The 17,427-nt window shown below is 39.1% G+C and overlaps 1 protein-coding gene across 6 annotated transcripts in view; it reads left to right on the plus strand.

Moving 5' to 3' along the window:
• MAST4 (microtubule associated serine/threonine kinase family member 4) overlaps positions 1-17,427 on the plus strand; it is a 440,571-nt gene that overhangs the window by 353,262 nt on the left and 69,882 nt on the right. For all 6 annotated transcript variants that reach the window (XM_061619535.1, XM_061619526.1, XM_061619556.1 and 3 more), the window contains 4 exons: positions 1,886-1,961; positions 3,153-3,362; positions 9,264-9,365; positions 16,957-17,089. In XM_061619535.1, the coding sequence (XP_061475519.1) occupies positions 1,886-1,961; positions 3,153-3,362; positions 9,264-9,365; positions 16,957-17,089 (521 nt within the window). The remainder of the gene's footprint in view (positions 1-1,885; positions 1,962-3,152; positions 3,363-9,263; positions 9,366-16,956; positions 17,090-17,427) is intronic.

Below are 17,427 nucleotides of genomic sequence, written 5' to 3' on the forward strand. Positions count from 1 at the left end.
GAAACCATGCTTAGTTATAGCATTGTTTTATTTTTAGTTATAATATTTAAAAGTATTTCTAAATTGCTTAATATTTTAAAAATCTAAGCAGTTTATATGTATACAAACATAAAAACAGTAAAACTATGTCTTAAAAGCGGAGATTAAAAACAGAAATCAAGTTTTAACCAGGTCCAGTCTTGATGCTTCAGGGAAAGTCTGGGCAAAAAGGCATGTATTCTAATGTTTGTACTAACATTTGAGTTGCAATAAAATGTAGAGCTGATTGTGTTTTATGCTCTTTAAAAACATGGATATTAGTTTCCAAATAGTATTCTGTTGTCTTGCACATAGTTGTGCAAAATCATGGCCTTCACAATTAAGTTTCTAATTTTCATTTCAATTTGCTTCCTAGTTTAATAATCTTGATCATATGCTTGGCATATGTATTGAAATGATTGAAAACTTGCTTTGTGACAACATAAATAATTTAAAATTCCTATCTTTACCAAAAAAAATTCTGTATCGGTTTCTTCCTCTCACAGTTTTGAGTCCATTATAGAGATTAATAAAAATGCTACCTTCGTGATCTATAGAGCACTAGAATATTGTACAGACTACTACTGAGAAACAGTGTTTTATCCTTTACTTGAGTTTAAAATCCTCATGTACGAACTATACGTCAGGGATAGAGCTTGTCAGTAAAGGGAAGGACATTCTTCTCAGTCCCAATTACTGGAGAAGAATAAAATCTATTTTGAATTGTGTTAGTGTTGCATGTGTGGTGGAAGCTATGGTTCACTAACTAGATTCTATGTAACAGCAGCTCCCTATAGAATAGTGAGTTGCAGTGTTTGGGTCAGTGTAACCAAATCAGGCTAATCTACACAGGCACCTGGCTCCTCTTGTATCATCTCCTAAATCTCCCTCAGCCATGTAGAAACATGAGAGGAAACAAATTTGGTGATGGAAAAGTAGAAAGAGAAGATTGGCTATTGGACCTGGCCAGAGTGATGTAGCTGATATACAAGACTTGGGCCCTGCTATCAGAGGCTGCTAGTTTCCATTGCATAAAATGGGATTTCAGTCTGTGTAGCTAGGGCAGATAAACTCTACAAGTAGTAGTTTCTGGAGACACTAAATCTTACATTAAACTGATGCCTTAAATGTTCTCGTTGAGTGTGGAACAAATGAAAAGATCACCTTTATTCTCCAATATACAACCTGAAATCCCATGTCATTTACACAGACCCTCCGCCCCCATGAAAATTCAGTGCAACTACCTTATTCTTACAGCCCTTGGCCACAGGCCTAACCAAACAGCAGAGATTAAAAAAAGATGGGTGACAAGGATTTAGCGATATGTACTGTATGTACTAAAATCTGTTGTCCCAGTTCATGCAAACCTGTTTTATAAAGTTTTAGAACCCACATAAATTATATTTTTATATAAGGTGTCTAATTGGTGGCCATCTGCCAAAAGGTACATCTTTGCCACACTTCAGGAAGCACATACTCACTTGTCCTTCTTGTCTTATAAGTAGGAAAGGCCTTTACAGTGATTTCATTTAGGAATGAATTCAAAAACAATGAGTCTTGTGGCACCTCAAAGACTAACAAATTTATTTAATAAATAAAGTTTGTCTTTGTTGTTTTTACTGCAACAGACTAATATGGACACACACACACACACACACACCCCGTTGCGGGTGGAATGGAGTATTACAGAAGAGGGCATGGTTGGTTGTCTAGAACAGTGAATAGGACCACTTCACTCTGCGACATTTTGTTGCAGTCCTATTTGTACTATTAATAATGCGCAGTGTGAAAAAAGAGTACATAAATTGTAAACTCATTTTCATTTCATTCGATATAAGATTCAAGGGATAATTTGCTTTACTTGCAGTCCTGGACGTTCTCCTGCCTGCTGTGACCATGAAATAATTATGATGAACCATGTGTACAAAGAAAGATTCCCAAAGGTAATGAAAAATATTCACGGTGTCTTACATATGACCTGATAAGAAATCAATGTTCTGAAAAAAGCCTTTACAATTATATTTGGTATATCAGATTAATTTATTTAAGCCAAAAATGCTGCAATAAAGCAACAGTATTCTTTAAAATATCAGTCAACTGATCTGTAGCTGTTCTATCGCAGAAAGAATCATGCCAACAACATGCTTTAGAAAGTTGCATTGTGGTTGTCTTCACTTTGCAAAAAGCTTTGGTTTTCCTGATTTCCACTTCTGCCTAGTAGTCCTCTTGGCTGCAATGGTGGCTATTGTGCACAGTGCTTAACTTTCCAGAAGGCTATTCAGGGGTATAAGAGACTGTGATAGAAAAAATGGCCCTGAGAATCCCTTGTGCATACATGGAAGCCTGGTGGAAGCTGCATGTGTAACTTTTTAGAACCCACCTAAAATGCTTTATTACTGTATCTTTTCAAAAAGAAGGAATACTTCTGCCACATTTGCAAGCTTGTGCTTTAAAGTTGGCTTTAGAAATATATCTTATATATTGATTTTAGTGCAGCTATTGATAGCTCTGAATCATCAGAGTAATAGGGCTTTTTTGACAGTGGCTCCTCAAATATGGAATGGAATTCATGTCAAGATCAGGCAGGCCCATGTTTCACATATTTTAAGGAGGCTTTTGTCTTTTTTTATGTCTTTTTATGTTATAATGTAGAACCCCATTTTAAGTAATAATTTTGTTAATATATTTAATGGTAATGTCATACATTTGATGTTTGACTGATTATATAACTTATTTAAGTTTGTTACCCTGGACCTTTTTTTTATTTTGTTGTTTTTCAGCCAAGGATTTTTTTTCTGTTTCTTGTTTCCATCAGTGAAACAAGCCAGAGTGTGGTTCATCATGTTGTTTGAACCTGGACTCTTGATTAATGCTCAGCATTACTGGAAACAAACCACAGCCCCCAGTTTGGACTACAGAACAAGCCACACTCTAGCTTGTTTGTCTGCAATGCAGTGACAACACAAGCAGGGGAGGAGTGCCATAGGAACTTTTTTAATGTGATATGCAAATCAGGCTAGTATATGGTACTTTATGGGTTGAGCCTTTGTATTTGTCTTGCAAAGTTTTTAATTTAGAAGCCTAAGTATGTTGAATAACATCTTGATTAAACCTGTAAAACTTACATTGTATAGGCTACTGCTCAGATGGAAGAAAGGCTTCAGGAGATTATCACCAACAATTCTCCTGACAACGTCCTTCCCTTGGCAGATGGTGTTCTCAGTTTCACCCACCATCAGATCATTGAGCTGGCTCGTGATTGCTTGGATAAATCTCATCAGGGTCTCATCACCTCACGATACTTTTTTGAATTACAGCACAAACTGGATAAGCTCTTACAAGAGGTATGAACCACATAAAGATTATTTAGAAATTGCTGAGATATGTTAGTTGAAGGAAATACAACTCTGAAAATATATATGGTCACTGTCCTACAGAAATAAATACATAAAACACATATAGCTGTTTAAGTTGGTCTGTTCAGTTCAGTGACCTTTGCAGCTTCCTAAGGGAGCTTAAAGGGTATTCACTAATAGGCAAAAAACCCTTATGGTTTGGGACCGTACCTATAGCCTACAGCTATTTCTATCAAACAGCAGGGAAACTGGGCAGCTATAGTGAATGCATCAGGCGAGCAGGAAACCTGACCTCTCTGAGATATTGTACTACCCTACAAATTTGGAAAAGTGAAAACACAATTTAGTCTTTCACAGTCCAATCCACTTCTTGTGTAGCTTGGAAGAATTTGGTAACATGTTCCTCTGAGCATATGGTGAGTGGTGGCAACACCTGCAATGTTTGATTTACTCTGCAATTTTAGTGAAGTTTTCCATAGTAAATTATTTTCTTTTGATTCTGTTTCTGTGAATATGTGAAATACAGCAACACTTTGCAAAACTTACACTAAAAATACTCCAGAAACAATTGTGGAATAATGGCGCTGACTATTCTGCAGAATAGTCTCCAGTGGACATGTGGAGTGTCTCAGTTTGCACAAGATAAAACAGTGGGAGGTGAAACATATTCTAGCAAATTTCTGTGTTTTTAATTGACTGTGCCCACCCTTCCTTTAGTGGAGTGGTCTAAGCATAGCAGGCTGAACACATGCAACTTGGGCAGGCCAAGTTTGTTTTTTCCAACAGCTAGATTCATTGGTTAAGTAGCAACATATTGTAATCAGTCTAACTTTACATCAAAACTGCAGTTTCAGACTCAACTGTTAATGCATCCAAATCAGAAATACACTATAACCTCCAGTTTGAAACACAAAAGGCTGTCTTCACTATCATATGACACTGACCAATCAAAAGGCTTTGAAATTAATAAAAATAAATTTGACACAGATTTCTAGGAAGAATAATGAGAGAAATATAATTTTCTAGGTTAGATTATCTGTGGAAACAATAGTAACACAGGAAAGAAGCATAGTAAGAACACCAACAAACATACAAAAAATGTAATTCTCCATCTTTGGAGATGCAGCCCTGATTGTAGGTGTTGCCACCACTCACCATATGCTCGGAGGCACATATTACCAAATTCTTCCAAGGAGGAGGGCAAGGGAGAGCAGGAGGTTTGGGTGTGTGGCCACTGGGCAGAGGGAAACCCTCTTTCCTTTCCCAAAGGAAAACATTGTTAAAAGTATTATTATTTTTGGGGTTTCCCCCACTTTTTTATTCTACAGCAAACACATATAGTCTCCCACCCAAATGTAAACCAAAGCTGACCATGGCCACACCCACACCAGACATTTTTCCACTTTAAACAGTCATGGCTTCCCCCAAAGAATCTTGGGAAGTGTCGTTTGTGAAGGGTGCTGAGAATTGCTTGGAGACACCCTATTCCCCTCACAGAGCTACAGTCCCCAGAAGAGGGGCTGACTGTTAAACCGCTCTGGCCACTGGAGCTCTGTTAGAGGAATAGGGGTCTCTTAACAACTCTCAACACTCTTCACAAACTACACTTCACAGGATTCTTTGGGGGAAGCCATGACTGTTTAAAGTGAAAAAAAGTCTGGTGTGGGTGTTGCCCTCTCATTAGCCAAACCAAACAGCTGTTAGTCTGCCTTTTAGAACACTGACAGTTGGTTCTTACTGAGCATGCCTGTGCTATCATAGACACCAATGTTACATTTCTTAAATTAATTAAAAATCAGCCAGACATTTTTAAAAAAAATTAAACTGCAGAAGATGAAGGTCAGAGTATGGGGCAAGGTCAGTAATAGGATTACAGGTACTCTGTGAACATGGGTGATTTTTAATTAATTTCAACAAAATATGAGACCATCAAAAGAAAAATGTCCAACAGGGCGTCTGGATTTTTTTCTTTTGTTTTACAGTTTGAAGTCTTGATTCTCTCTTGAGTGTTTTGTGTATCACCTTGAAAACTTAGATGGTTGTTAACCAAGCATTTCTGAGTTCAGGACTATCAGTTTTGTAAGATTTTGTTTTGGAATTAACCTATGGGTAGCAACAGAATGGCATAGCCAGGTATTTTCAATTTAACATAGCGGAATGTGAAAAATCCATGCTAGCTGTAGTATACAGCCCCTGTTGTGGCTGTGTAATAACGTGGATATAACTGGCTTATAAAGCATCTAAAGATAGTTTATTTTATCCTAGAACATAGCCTATACATTCCCTCTGTGTCTCAGATGAAATAGTCTTTTAGTTTCCTCTGTGTAGACAAATGAAATATTATATTCTAGTTTAATTTTGTCCAGTGTAGTAATGTTTGCATGGGTATTTATGTTGCTTTTGCTAGGAACATAATTTTCTTACAAATTAGCTGAGAGGAGAACACAGGCAAGAAAAAAGATTTACTACTACTGTCCATTGTGCAGCAGATTTCTCCTCTTTCCTTGCCCCCATTTCCTACTTTGAGCACATTACCTTCTGTGGATGTAGAATTGCACTAGTGAAGGGAGACAGTCTCATTTCTCAACATAAATGGGTGTCCACTCTGTGCACAGCCTTTGAGAGTGGTACACAGGGGAAGTTCCACAAACACTACCCAAGGTCAGAATGACAGCTGTGTTACTAGATATATTAAAATACTTCCTAAGCATGTAATTTCATCCTTTAAGTACATAATTCTGTATGTACAAGATGTAATACCTGGCATCTCCATTTTGAAATATAGGGCTGGAATCTCCCTCTGAGAGTAGAGGGGACCACTGCCAACTCTAGTTAGCATACTGTACTAGATGGTCTATTTCAGCAGTGTGGAACTTCTGGCCCATGGGCCTAATTAGACCCACCCATCCCATTTTGGCCAAGCTACACACACCTGCTGTACACCTGACATCATATAAGACATCAAGTGTGGGGCAGGTAAAGGTGCAGTTGAGTCAAAAAGGGATTTCCAGTGCAAAGCCCTGCGCAGCTCTGTGCAAGCACCAGCAATCAGCTGATCATCAGTGCTTGCAGAGAGCAGTGTATGGTGCTTCACAGCCCTGATGATCACCTGATTGTTGGGACTTCAAAATGCCACATAATGCACAGGACTAAATGGTGTCAGCTGATGTCATTGTGATGTCAAGCAATTGACAGGTGGACAGCTCCACCCAACTGCCAAACTTGACATGCGGATTGGGGGAGAGAGAGAAGTATCCAGTTCCACCCCTGGTCTATTTGATCAATGTCCAGAGGCAGGTAGCTCCTTAAACCCTTTTAATGGACACGTTTCTGAACTGATGTTTGATTCCATCAAGTTTGTTTCTGGGCTTTTACTTGTAGTGGAGTCTTTGTTAATTAAACTGTAAGTTACTAGTTTTTGTTGTTTGTTTTTACATTTATTAATGAAATGGATGAAAATTTTAAAAAATAGTAATTTGCATGTAAATTAGTTAATTGTGTTAATATTACTGAGCATTTTGCTGAAGATGAAATACAGGCAAAACATTTGCATGTAGTTTAAATCAAATTTTTGAATCATTCTGGAGTTTTTAAAAACGTTTTTGGGTTTTTAAAAAAGGCTCTGAGTTCACACAATGATTCAGTGATATTAAATTATTGATAGAATAACTGATTCCAAAGACCGCAAACAGCATCTTTGAGCTCAAACTGAGCTTTTATAGTTTCCATTTACGTGTCCTTTATTTTCAAGTATGAAAACTCTTTGTGCTATCTTTACAGTGTTCATCTCAAACATAAATTCTTCCAAGGATGCCTGCTGTTTGTTGGAACTAAATTGTGGGAACACACTTTGAGTTTGTGGTGATGCATTTGTTGTCAGTTCCCAGCTGTGACATTCAGTGGATAGCTGTGTCTCCTGCTGCTTAGCACACTGTGATTGCTTTGCATGGCTAGGGGAAGTCACAAGGCATCTCAGCAGCTTGATAGAGCTGACATTTTTGTAGTAAGGTCAAGGTCAATTTGAGTTTAATGTTTTCTTGCAGCACCCTCCTTTTACTTGCATGGAATTTTTTGTTCACAAGCTCATCAAATATTGCAAGTTTAAGCATCTGATACAAATAGGCAGAGCTTGGAAAAGTTACTTTTTTGAACTACAACTCCCATCAGCCCAATCCAGTGGTCATGCTGGCTGGGGAGGATGGGAGTTGTAGTTCAAAAAAGTAACTTTTCCAATCTCTGCAAATAGGAATACATTCAACATACTAAGGTTTGCTAGAGAGAGACAGCTGAGCCGTGCATAGTGAAAATAATTTCTCCTCTTTTATTTCTCCTCTCTCATTTGCAGTATTATAAAACACAGTAATATATCAGTATTGCCTTTAAATAACTAGATTTAAACAGCTATCCTAAACTTATTTTTAATGTTTTTATTATGAGTTAGTATGTATGGAATTTTAATTCACAGGTAAAAAATTATTTCAAAAAGTCTCTGGTAATGCAGTTGCAAAGAACTTCTAACAATTGTATCCTGTTTAGTTGATTCAGCTTCATACTCATGGATACCCACCAGTACACTGGAGAATAAGTAATAAATGTGATTTGAACTTAATCCTACAGCTTCTGTTATTCAAACAAAGAAGTGTCTTTTTTGAGATATGAACAAAGGACCATTAATATATTTCAGACAGAAGAAGCAACATATGGCTTCTATGCATTCATTAGGTCTGTGAAAGTCTATTATTTGTTACAAGCCAAAACAAAAGTTGAAATAAACTTGGAATACAAGTCAAAACCTCTTGAAAATTCTTTCCCATTCTTCTTTTAAAGTGCTGTTTTTGTTCCTATTCTTTCATATTAATATTTCCAATTCTTTTCTGTTCATCTATGGAACTTACCATCCCATTACTTTCTCTTAGATTACTCACCTGCTATTTTCCCCAAGTGTGCAATTTAGTGCTACTTTGACAGAGACAAAGGTAAAATGTTTACTCCTAAAGTACATGATTGCATAGCCCAAATCTAAAGATACTTGCCCTCATTCAACAATGGCAATCCATGTGCAAAAACAGGCTTCCATGCATAAATTGCCTTGCTGAACATAATCTGTAAACTCATAAATGTGCTATGTGTTTTTTAAAATTTTTGAATCCAGCACCGATGCTGTTCCAGTAAAGATTCTTGTGAACAGAGTCCATATTTATACCATATAAATATAAGTTGGAGAGATGGTTCATTCTGAGAGACATGAAGTAATGGCTGGATTAAAATGTAAGAAATAACAAATAGTTGTACTGGCATCCTTGACAGTGCTGATCATCTGTGGGGGTGGAGGGAGGTGCATTGGTGCCTGCATTATCATGGTTTGGGTTTTGCTGAGCTATCAGTGCTTGCAATTACTATGAATGTATTTGTGGTTTAGCTATATAACACTATCCTTGTTTTTTAAACAAATCCAAACCAAATTACAATAAAAGTCAGCACAAAATTTTCTTTAAAAAAACCAACCCACCACAAATCATTTTCCCTACAAACCTTTGTAAAACTAATCTATCAAATTTATGTACCAACTCTGGGGCTAATTCCACAATGTGTCTATTTTACTAAACCTTCTGTCCCAGTTCCTACATTTAACTTGCACTAAGATGTTTTCCCCTTGCACAGGAGATGGACCGGGGGACACACACACACACACACACACGTGTCATGCATTTAACATAAACAGTTTTGGTTATCATCTGTGTTGCAAGAATGTTGAGGAGGTTATGTATGTGACTATAGAAATGATTATGTTGGAAGAATATACAGTTAACTTCACTGTATTATGTTTGGTTTGTCATATTAATCTTTTTTCTATGTCTGTATTTAACATCAACATTTTTTCCTTATCAGGCTCAAGAACGATCAGAAAGTGGAGAACTGGCATTTATTAAGCAGCTTGTCCGAAAGATTCTTATTGTCATAGCACGTCCTGCTCGCTTACTAGAATGTTTGGTAAGATTGTGCTTATTTTAATCAGTTTGGATTGCCATTGAAGGTCAATGGAAGGGCTCCAAGGAATGAGTGATGTGTATTCATTTTGTACTTTTGCTTTTAGTACATTTTTAGTATGTTAAATATTAGCTAACAAATTGCAGTATTAGATTTGGGTGCTATGTAAGCATTAAATAGTAGTGTAGTTGTTTCTTTGTTTGCATTGCTAGTTCTCTGGGAAAGCTAGGAAAATAGAGTGCAAATGTTTGCACGATGTGGTCTCTGGCTTGAATGCATTTGTTCTGTTGGTTTAATGAAAGATATTGTTTTGCTTGCTCTGGGTGTGGTGTTTGCATCCACTTTTTTATCTTTCAGTATTTTCAAAATTAAGGTTTTATTTCTTCACAAGCAGATATATACTTCTGTGTATTATTTCCCATATGCTAGAAGCCCATGTGTCTCCGCTGTAGATTAATGATTATATAACTGATACCAGTTCTTCTGGTTCTCTTTCAACTAAGTTTAAAGCCCCAAATCTGTTCCTTATCTGATCTTTATCTTCTTCTGGGATGTTATTTAAATTGTATTTTGGCATTATGATTGCTTTGTTGTTCTTCTTTAGCTTTACTCTGATTTTCGATACGACCAGTTCATAATCTGTACCGCAATCTGCTCCTGGTCTTGTTTTTGCAGAAAGTATGGAACTTCTCCATCTTCTGCTACCAATTATATAATCAATTTGATTCCTATATTGACCATCTGGTAATGTCCACGTGTACAGTCGTCTTTTCAGTTGCTCAAATAATGTGTTTGCAAGAAACAAATCATTGCTTCACAGAATTTAATAAGCCTTTCTCCTGCTTCATTTATGCAGGAGTACAGGAGGAAATTGATCATTGAAAGGTCAACTGTTGTCAAAAGACATCTTCTTAATTGCCTGTAGAAGCCTGGCAAAACAGAAAGGTTTTCAGCAGGCATTTAAAAGTTAAAACAGAAGGTGCCTGCTGAATCTCTGTTATCAGAGCATTCCAGAGAAGAGGGCCAATGACACTGAAGGCTCAATTTTGTGTTGATGTGGGAAGATCAGAGCCACTCCTACAGATAATCTCAGTGATTGAGCTGGGATATAAGATACCCTGAATGTAAGTTGTTCAGGGCCTTGTAAATTAATACAAGGACCTTAAACCTGGCTTGTTAGTGGATAGACAGCCAGTGCAGATATTTTAAGAGTGGTGTCACATATTGTCAGCCATGGACTCCCATCATTAGTCTGGCTGCCACATTTTGCACCAGCTGGAGCTTCCAAACCAGGGCCAAGGACAGCCCACATAGAGTCCATTGCAGTAACGCAATCTTGAGGTTACCAGCACATGGACTACAGAGGTCAGTCTATCCCTGTCCAGAACAGATGTAACTGGTGAACCAGACAGAGCTGGTAAAAGGCATACTTGAGCTTCTAGTGACAAAAGATTAATCCAGGAGTACCCCTGGGCTACAGACCTGGTCCTTCAGAGCGAGTGCAGCCCCATCCAGAAAAGGTAACTTGCCTATCTCTCGGACATGGGAACCACCTACCAAAAGAACCTTCGTCTTCCCAGGATTCAACACAGTTTATTAGCCCTCATCCTGTCCACTACAGCATTCAGATACTGAGCCAGAGTGTTCATAGCCTCTCCTGATTCAGATGTTATGAAGAAATAGAGCTGCAGGTCACCGGCATAATGCTGACACCTTGCTCTAAAACTCCTAATGACCACTCACAATGGCTTAATATAGATATTAAATAGCACTGGGGAGAGAATAGCACCCTGCAGAGTTCCATAGCACAAGTGCCAGGGGGCCGAGAACACTCGCCCAGTGTTACTCTGGACGCGAACCTGAAGTTAAGAGCAGAACCACCATAATACAGTGCCTCCAGTATCCATCCCAGTGAGTTGGTCCAGGAGGATACCATGGTTAGTGGTATCAAATGCCTCTGAGAGATCAAACAGAAGTAACAGGATCACACTCCCCTAGTCTCTCTCATGAAAAAGGCTGATTCAGGGCAACAAGGCTGATTCTGTCTTAAACCAGGTCTGAATCCAGATTGTGATGGAACTAGATAATCAGTCTCATTCAGGAATACCTGCAGTTGCTCTACAATCACCTTCTCCACCACCTTTGCCAAGAAAGGGGTGTTGGTGACTGGTCTATAGTTCTTACCCTCCATTGGGTCCAGTATGGGCTTTTTAAAAAGTGGGTGCACCACTGCCTCTTTAAGGGCAGTGGGCATCACATCATCAAGCAAAGATGCATTAACTATACCTGTGACCCATTTAATCACCCAACTCCAGCTAGCTTTAATAAGCCAGGTTGGACAAGGATCTAATGAGCAGGTGGTCGGGTGCATCACTGCAAACATCTTGTCCACATCATCAGGTTGCATTAATTGGGATTGATCCCTCCAACACTGGGTTCGACATTGCACTGGATACCTTGGTTGGAACTGCCACAGTAGCAGTGTCTAAATCACTGCAGAGCTGAGTATTTATCCAGTCAGTTACAACTGGACACTGTGTGTTCCAGAGGTCCACCTCGCTGGTCAAGAGTAACCAAACTCTGGACTGCATGGAACAGCTGAGCTGGGCAGCTGCTCAAGGATGCAATGGTGGCAGCAAAGTAGGATCTCTTTGCTGCCCCCATCTCCATGTAGTAGGCCCGATTATGAGCCTGAACACGTGTTCAGTCAGCTCTGGAGTGTGATCTACGCCACTTGTGCTCTAGTCCTCGCCCAGTCCCTTTCATCAGCCTCAGCTCCTCAGTATACCAAGCAGCAAAGTGGGCTCCACTGCACCAGAGAGGGCCCTCATGAGTGATCATGTCAATGGTCCTATGAGGCTCACCATTCTATAATGAGACTAGAGCCTCAACAGGATCACTTGCTCTATCCACTGTAAAATCCTCCAGGGCAGTCAGGAATCTATCAGGTTCCATTAGTCTCCAGGGTTGGACCATCCTTACTGGTCCCTCACCCCTGCAGGGGAGAATTGTCACTACAAGACCAAACCTCACCAGGAAGTGGTCTGACCACAACAGTGGGGTAATATCCGTCCCACCAATTTCCAGACCACCACCCTCTGCACATGGAACAAAAACTATATTGAGGGTATGCCGTACTCTGTGTGTTGGACTGATAACCATTTGAGACAGGCCCATAGTTGTCATGGAGGCCATGAACCCCCAAGCTGGACCTGAGGCGGCCTCAGCATGAATGTTGAAGTCACCCAAAACCGCCGTTCTGGGTTCCTCCAACATCACATTCGAGATTACCGTAATTCTCAACAGCTCCTTTAGGGAGGCTGTTGAGCAGCAAGGTGAGTGGTACACCAACAGTATCCCTGATCTGTCTCTTTGGACCAACACCAGATGCAGGCCCTCCAGTCCTGCTCCAAGAGAGAGGGGTTTATCGGGAGACTACAATCAGGGACTACAGCAACACCTCTCCTCCGCCCCTCTAGTCTGGGCTGATGTCATACTGTGTAGTCAGATCTGAGCTGCCCAGGACTTCCGGGAAGGGTGACTTAGCCTGTGCCTGCTTTTGAGACGGGCTCCTGCCTCAAAAGAAGCTTATTCAGATATATCAGTCAGTTTTTTCTTTTTTTTTGACTGATTAAACTTCTCCCGGGTAGGGAGAAACGAAGAGATTAACCTCAAAGCCTATTTTTGTTGGGACGACCAGATCTCATTAATTTATGGGACGAGGTCCAGCCGACGAAGGTGGGACGGATTTTCAACAGCAAGCTCTATCTGGAAAAGCGAACGTTCATCTTATCTTCTAAGAGAGAACGCACTAACAGGCAAGCACCCTTCTTTCTATATTTTTCTTTTACTTGACTTAAATTGTTGCTGTTTAAAAGAGATTTGCCAGATTGATCGGTTTTTGACATCTCACTGGGGAGCCGTAACTTCTCTCTGCTACGCACTAATTAATAGCTTATCTCTGTTTTTGTTGCAAAAAGCTGTCCTGGATTTGCATTCTAAAGATATACACAGAAGAGGGATTTCTATTCCAGATTTTTATTTTGAAAAATATTATACTGTTTTGAGACTATTCTCTTTTTGGTCTATTTTATTTTGACGAATCTGTTTCTTGACGATTGCCATTAATTGTTTCGATCTTGGGAACTGCATTTTGTTTACTTAACTATTGGAGAGATAAGGCTGTCTGCTCTGTCTATACTGTGATGTCACCAAGTTTGGAGTATTAACCCAATTGTTGCTGAAATAAGAAGTGGTTTTTCTATATTTTTCTTTTAAAATGGCAATTAAGAAAGTGGCTGAAAATCTGGAAATAACTATGTTTCAGAAAATAATGGATGAGATTGAGATAATGAAAATTGAATTGAGTAAAATGAAGCAGGAGATTAAAGATATAAGGGTCCCTGTGAGAGAGGTGACCCTGGAAGGGGTCCCTGTGAGAGAGGAGACCCCGGAGATTGGAACAGGGGTCCCTGTGAGAGAGGTGACCCTGGAGACTGGAATAGGGGTCCCTGTGAGAGAGGAGATCCCGGAGATTGGAACCAACGTGGAACAGGAACAAGATTTGGAGTCTATGGACTTTAGAAATAAAATCTATTGTTTGGAACTCAATGTTATCTCTGAAGAAATGAATGAAGATTCTAGAGATAAAGTTATCAATGGCATGGATAATCTTCTGGACTGGAATGATGTGATGGAGCCCAATATAGAGAAAATCTATGGAATTAACTGCAGCCATGTGACAATGGAAAAACTTTTAAGAGATGACCCAGTGTATTTTGAAAAAAAGAACAGAGATATGATTTTACAGCAGTATTTCAGCAACTTATTCAGAATGGATGGCAAGAAAATATTTGGGATAGAGGTAATCCCCATCAGACTCTTACTATATGACTATGGCTTTGACAGCAAGATTATTATGGAATACTGATAATGGAAGATTGGATATTGAAATTACTGGACTTAACAAGACTACTGAAGATGGAAGATGGAAAATGGAACTAATAGAGATAATAGAATAATGGCTACTGAAATTATTGAACCTAACAGATTCTGATGTGATGGATTAATTGAAATGTTTATTTTGACTATGGTTATGACAATAAGATTATCATAATTAGTAATGAGATGGATTAATCGATATGCTTATCTGGAAAAAAAAATTGATAGATATATTTCTTAAAGAATTGAAACCTCTCTTTGACTTTTTGTGGAAAGAATAAAGTAATGTTTATGAGATTTGATGATTAAGTAAGATAACTACTGGAGGAAAGTGATTTTATAATATGACTTAAGAGACAGGATTGTTATATATTATAGACTTATAACTGATTTGATCTTTGACAAATGGGAAGTCAATATTTTACTCTTTATTTTTTATTTTTTTTTTTGTTTTTTTTTTCTCTTTTTTCTTTTTGTTTAACTATTTTTGATTTTGTTTTTTGTCTTTGAATGTTTTATGATTTTGTCTTGTATGTTTTATGAAAATCTGAATAAAAATTATTGAAAAAAAAAAAAGAAAAAAAAAAAGATCTGAGCTGCCCAGCTCCCCACCCAGGTCAGCCCATTTATCCATGATCTAATCATGGATCAGCATGGTTTTATTACAGACCGACCTGGCGTTCAGCAGTAGAACCACTAAACTTTTGGGGACAGTGATAGAGCATCCATTACTATCAAGGATAGGGGAGACCCCAGAGGGGGATATCAGGTGCAAGTACCTATTATCAGCCCTCCAATGTCTCCTTCTACCATGCCTTCCCCTCTCCTTGATCTCTGAGACAGATTGCTCAACAACCCCCTCCTCCAGTATTCTCCCCCCAAGACACATCATACATATAGAAATACTTTACTAGGGAAAAAAATCAATATACCAGGCTATGGAGACAAATCTGCAACAGTTAAATTGCAATGCATTACATCTTAGATGTACCCACGCTCCAAAAAAAGGAACAAAACAAATAAGCAGGCATCCCACCAAATCTTTCACATGGGGCACATACAATCACATCTGTACCCCTGTCTCCCACCTAGAGGTTTTGAACACTCTGAGATGCACCAGACTCTCACACTGGGCACCCCAAAAAGCATAAGACCAGTGTGTGTCATGCAAATATCCTCTCACACACCCCAAATGCATGTTACATATAACGGAAAGAACAAAGTACCCATCGATGGAAAAAGAAAGCAAAACAAAACAAGAAACCAAAATGGGGTAGTGCCCTCACCCTTGTTCCAGCTCCAAAGTGATGACCCCAAAGGGATTATCCCACCAAAGGGGTGAGGGCTCCCCACTGGATGGTGGCCCACTATGTGGAGTGAGGCTGTGCTGTATTGCTCTGCTGCTGATAGCAGTTAACTGGCAGCAGCTGCAGAGTCCTCAAATCCTCAGCTACTGGGCTGTATGGCCTGATGGTGAGAGGTTTGCTGGATGATGAATGGCAACTGCAGGCAGGTACAAGGCTAGCAGGAGGATGAGGGGGCAGATGTAGTTGCCTGGAAATATTTAAGACCTCTCCTCTCTCTCCTTCCCATTCACCTGCATCGCACACACATGAAACTCTTGGTGTCCTGGACTCGCCGTGTGGGATGAGGGTCTGCTTAGAGCTTGGAAAAGTTACTTTTTTAAACTACAACTCCCATCAGTCCCAGCCAGTATGGCCACTGGATTGGGCTGATGGGAGTTGTAGTTCAAAAAAATAACTTTTCCAAGCTCTGGGTCTGCTATATAGCTCTGCTGCTGATAGCAGTTGATTGGCTAATTGGCAACAGTTATCTAATTTATTAGAGCATAAATTTGATCAATATAATCAGTACGTATTCTATTTTAGGTCTACAGCTTAATGTTTGTTTTTTAAAGTTATGTGATTTGGTTGCATGTATAATATAAATTCCTGATTTATATGCTTGGGCAAATATTTAAATGTATTGCTATGATAAGAGTCTTTTGTATCCAGAAGTTAAAGGAAAATCAGGAAAAGGTAAAGAGTATAGCAGGCAGTTATTTTCACCATGAGTATGAAACATGATTGGCCTGGGCAGGGCAGGGCTAGATTTGATTTGAGGGCAGAGAGAGTATCACAACAAACACTTCAAGGACAGGAAATTTGGCTCTAGAAAGAAAATGGCTGTGGGCACCTCATAACACTTTGCAGGGCTTCCTTGAGTGGCCTCAGCGAGGAAGGGACTGGAATTTTTTCATAGTTGCATCCCCATGCCAATGGCTAAAGGCAGTAGCTATCTTCTGACTCCCGTCATTCTTCATCTCAATTTATAGCTAGCCACCTATAATACATGGCTCCCTGCCCTCTGTATGCTGAGCCTTTGGAAGCTGTTTATTCCTTTTTAATATTTGTTAATATAAGATTCCCCTTTCTCCGCCCTACTTTCACACTGCTGTACAAACAGAATTTTAATTGTAATAATAAACCATTCTTCAGTGGTTGTGGCAGTGGTGATGTGTGCAGCATGTGGGGCTGCTATACTTCCAAGTGGTCTTCATAAGGAAAGCATCATAAGGACTCGCAACCAAATTAAGTAAAGTGTTTTTATTCCGTGCAAAAGAAGTCCGCAATGATTTTCTTTTTCTTTTTAGGAGTTTGATCCTGAGGAATTTTACTACCTTCTGGAAGCTGCAGAAGGACATGCAAAGGAGGGGCAAGGGATTAAAACTGACATTCCTAGATATATTATCAGCCAGCTGGGGTTGAATAAGGATCCTTTGGAAGGTATGAGAATGTCATGGACTAATAATCAGGTCTTAAATCAAGTTTATTATGTTTGCTGATTCCACTTTTCATTTATCTGATTTATTTCAATCTACATATTGATCTACAATCTGCATGGAATAAAATATGTCCCATTTTATATATTATTACTTTGGTTTTAGAAACCATACTGTTTGAAAATAGCAAGGTGTTAGAGAGGCAAAAGGAAGATAAAGGGTAAAGCTAGTTCATTGTTCATTTCAGAAGGTACATTGCTGATAAAGGAAGATACGGCTGAGCTACTCAATGCCTGTTCTCTCATTAAAGGTTTTCTTGAAGGAAAATGTGTGGTGCTGCAA

This window comes from Rhineura floridana, chromosome 1, assembly GCF_030035675.1.
Source record: "Rhineura floridana isolate rRhiFlo1 chromosome 1, rRhiFlo1.hap2, whole genome shotgun sequence".
Classification (NCBI taxonomy): Eukaryota; Metazoa; Chordata; class Lepidosauria; order Squamata; family Rhineuridae; genus Rhineura; species Rhineura floridana.